This window comes from Talpa occidentalis, unplaced genomic scaffold (genome assembly GCF_014898055.3).
Source record: "Talpa occidentalis isolate TD23 unplaced genomic scaffold, MPIMG_talOcc4v2.1 talOcc4.2, whole genome shotgun sequence".
Taxonomy (NCBI): Eukaryota; Metazoa; Chordata; class Mammalia; order Eulipotyphla; family Talpidae; genus Talpa; species Talpa occidentalis.
In genome coordinates, this window is record NW_023602073.1 from 72,565,676 (window position 1) to 72,569,914 (window position 4,239).

The 4,239-nt window shown below is 39.2% G+C and overlaps 1 protein-coding gene across 1 annotated transcript; it reads left to right on the forward strand.

The window, feature by feature from the left end:
- The first annotated feature begins 1,899 nt into the window (after nt 1-1,899).
- On the forward strand, nt 1,900-2,366 carry LOC119253345 (40S ribosomal protein S23-like). The gene is given in 1 exon segment (XM_054698208.1): nt 1,900-2,366. A coding segment is annotated over 1 exon segment (432 nt). The 5' UTR covers nt 1,900-1,908; the 3' UTR covers nt 2,341-2,366.
- The last annotated feature ends 1,873 nt before the right edge of the window (nt 2,367-4,239 follow it).

A 4,239-nucleotide genomic window follows, 5' to 3' on the forward strand; every position in this document is an offset into this window, starting at 1 on the left:
ATATTTTCTTTGTATCTGTTGTCTCTTCCAATTAACTCTGAATTCAAAGATGCTATGACTTTGGAGTCAAATGCAAGCCTGCATTTTGAGTTTAAAAGAGTGTAATGTATATGCCATACTCTATCTATTGCTGCATAATAAATGACCCCAAAATTAGCCGCTTAAAACAGGAATTTAATTTTGCTCAAAATTCTGTTTTTTAGGAATTGGGAGGGGCTCAGCTTTACGGTTCTTGTCTGGGGTCTTCCCAGCTGTCTTAGATGCTGGCTGGGAAGGGAATCAAGGCTCCAGGGCCAAGTCTCCAAGAGAGCCCCCTCACACGGCAAGCAGTTGATGAGGTCTGTTGCCTGAGAACTCACCTGGGCTCTCAACTAAAGTATCTGCCCTTGGCCTCTCCATGTCTCTCACACCTCACAGCATGGTGCTTGGATTCTAAGAGGAAGCATCTGAGACTGAGTGTTCCGGAAACAAAGCAGAAACTATAAGGCTTCTTCTGATTTGCCTTCAAAAGTCACACAGTATTTCTGTTACCATATTCTATAGGTTTCAATTGAACCACATGGTCAGCCCAATCTCTCTTTGAGGGAGAAGTCAAAGAGGTTGCCAGCATTTTAATTTACTGCATGCCATAAATATATGATTTAGAAGAACTGGGGAAGAGTCTTGCTATCATCTGTAGTTGAAGTAGAGGAAGAGAATTGGAGAGGGAATGAAGAGAATATGGGCATCCATGAGAGAAACCGTCCTCTTTATTCATAATAGCACAGTCAAACATGGGAAGAGGGAGTCAGCTTAAGGAGGGCCTATGTTCGTCCATGTTCATCCCAGCACTAATTACAATGACCAAGCTATGGAAACAATCTAAGTGCCCAAGGACAGGAGTGGATAAAGAAGATGCAATATATATATATATATATATATATATATTATATATATATATATATACCATGGAATACTCCTCAGAATACATTCTGTATTAAGTGCTGGATTTTTCCTTTTGCTTAAAGGAAAGTAATGACTTCTTAGACCAGAACACCAGACAGAATTCTGAGCAAATACTAATAGAATCATCATCTACCAGCTGTTTCCAGCTCTTTCTTTTCATAATTACTTCCAAATCTACCTTTTACTGAAGGCAAGGAAAATCATTAAAACAAAGGCTCAATAGACTCTGAGAATGCTGATTATAGTTCTCTCCACCTGTTCACAAAAAGGAAGGGCTAGAAGCAATTATTGTGTATTTATCTCATTCCAGGCAAAAGAACTTTGATAAGCAGACCAACCCACTAAGTAGCTAATTTCACATCTTTTAAGTGTGCCTAAGAAAAAGATCAAAGGATATAATCCATTGTTTAAACTATGAAGGAATAAAAGGAATTAAATAGCCCAGTAACTGCATGTCTTTTTTTTTTAAATCCTCAGCCTAACATTCTGGAATTTTATCTCCAGTCCTCTGGACATCCTGACTCCACTTTGCTTTGCTTGCTTATTGAAATTGAGCTTTACTAATGTAGATTCCTGGGTAATCTGAGAGAAAGAATAGCATTTTTCTCTCTATAACAGTCAATCTAGTAACCTAGCACACAGTGCATTTTCATGTGACCTTGGGTATTGAATATATATTTTTTGGTTTATGGAAATCGTATGTCTTGCTTATGATGTAAAGTGAGCCTTGCTCTGCTCCATAAAGATGCCATCTTGGAATATTTTGGTGTGATTTGGAAAGTTCTGAGCTTGGGTTTCCTTGTAGAAGGATCTCTTGGTGCTAGGAACTAACAGTGGGTACTTGGTACTAGCAGTGGAAAATGAGTTTTTGTAAAATAACTAGCTGGATATAGCCAGATAACCTAACAAGTTAATTTATTTAAACTGTATTTGGCTTTTGCGTTGGCCCTTGGCGCGGGCAGGATGGGCAAGTGTCGCGGTCTTCGTACTGCCAGGAAGCTCAGAAGCCACTGATGAGATCAAAAGTGGCATGATAAACAGTACAAAAAAGCCCATTTAGGTACTGCCCTAAAGGCCAATCCTTTCAGAGGCGCTTCCCATGCCAAGGGAATTGTGCTGGAAAAAGTGGGAGTTGAAGCCGAACAGCCAAATTCTGCCATCCGGAAGTGTGTGAGAGTCCAGTTGATCAAAAACGGGAAAAAAATCACAGCCTTAGTACCCAATGATGGTTGTTTGAATTTTATTGAAGAAAATGATGAAGTTCTAGTTGCTGGATTTGGTTGCAAAGGTCATGCTGTCGGTGACATTCCTGGAGAGCACTTTAAGGTCGTCAAAGTAGCCAATGTGTCTCTTTTGGCCTTATACAAAGGCAAGAAGGAAAGACCAAGATCATAAGCTTCAATGGTGAAAAGATGGTAGCAATAAATTTTCACATGGTCAGAAAAAAAAATAAACTGTATTTGGGAAAATTAAAGCAAAATCAATTATTTCCTTAAGAATCTCAAAGACATGTTAATGTAATGATTTTATTTTTTACAAGATTTATTTATTTATGCATACAAGCACTGGGGTACAGGCCAGAGATGTGGGGAGGTGAGAGGATTCACCAGAGACAGAGCAGGGAACAGAACAGGCAGACTGACTGAAATACACTGCTGAGGGGAGCAGTGCGCAAGACAGGAGAGGTCTGCTGTGCCATGTGGGTAGCTCCCTGGCTGGGGATCAAACTCATGCTGCAGTGGCTGCTGACAGCTTCATAGGTTACGTCTTAACGCCTTGAGCCACCAGGGAGGCCCCAATGTAATGATTTTAAATGGTCAAATTTAAATCCTTAAACATGGAACTTTACAATTAAGTGCAATTCAGTCACTAAGCATTTAGTATGTTTTCTTCATATATGTGTGTGGAACTTACGTGTGAATACACAATTCCATTCTTGTATTAGAAGCTACATTTCAAGAACACTTACAATTAAAATATTAATTTATAAAGCACAATATTTGAGGCCATTATTTCCACTATTACACAGATGCTTTTGCATTTGGCAAATTTAAACAGGAAGCTCCCTGACTATATTTAAAGATTGTGTTAAAATGTTTTGCTTCACATTTACCTTTTCAATGAGTTATACCTGGCAAGTAGTAGTCTCAGTTAAAATTATGAGTTTGCCTCTCCTATTTATCTCAGTACATTGTAATTCATATTTAGAATGAGTTATAAAGGGAAAGACTATTTCAAGATAAGAAGGAAAGGAGTGTAGAGTGTGGGACAGTGGTCCAGCCATTCTTGAGGATCATCCAAGTTACCCTACTAAATGCTGTATTCACTGTCCAGTGTCAGACTCTGGAATGCTCCTGTGGTCTTCTTCATAAGTCAGAGCTCTGAGGAGGGAGAACTGTTGTTGGTAACTTGTTACTCATTTCTTGAAAACTCTGACTTTTATTTTTTTATATTTTTTTATTTTTTTTACATCATTGTTCATTTTTAAACAATATTTGCTTCCTTCCACCACCTCAAGTGTAGTCTCCCCATAGAGTTTCCTTCCCCAATGCACCCGTGCACCATCACCTCAGTCCCCTGTGCTCCTCCCTCCCTCCCTCTGATCCCTCTCCCTCCTCCCCTGCAATTTGTCTCTGATTTATAATTGTCCGTTTTTGCTTTGTTGTGTTTTGTACTGTTATTATTTTTTTACACTGATGTCTTATTCGGTTCCCCTATATTCCTGCTATAAGTGAAACCATCTGATATTTTTCTTTTTCCTTCTGGCTTATTTCACTGAGCATAATTCCTTCTAGGGCCATCCACATTGCTGCAAATGGCATGAGTTTATCTTTTCTGATTGCTGAATAATAGTCCATTGTGTATATATGCCACATCTTCTTGATCCAGTCATCTGGGCATTTGGGTTGTTTCCAAGGAAAACTGACTGTTAGGAATGATGCAGGATTAGATGGGATGAGCCTGACAGCCTGTTGGCAAGAAAGTGCGTCAATCAGTAAACTAAAGAAAAAGCAACTTTCAGGATTGATTAAATGAGCACTGGAGGTTGGTGGAGGGTTGGTAGCTTTGGCAGAAAATCTTCTTTGCTGATGAATAAGGATGTCTGCCTCTGATCAGTAGTAAAGAGGATAAAGAAGATGGAACTGGGGAAAGAGCTTTGAACTAAAAGGATTGATATGACAATTGGCTCACTGGTTAAGAAACAAAATTTCGAGACTTTGGAGAGAACAAATATAGCCGAAGTGCAGACTTACTGGAGTCTCTGAAGTGACAGGTAAGAGGGAAGGAAATAGC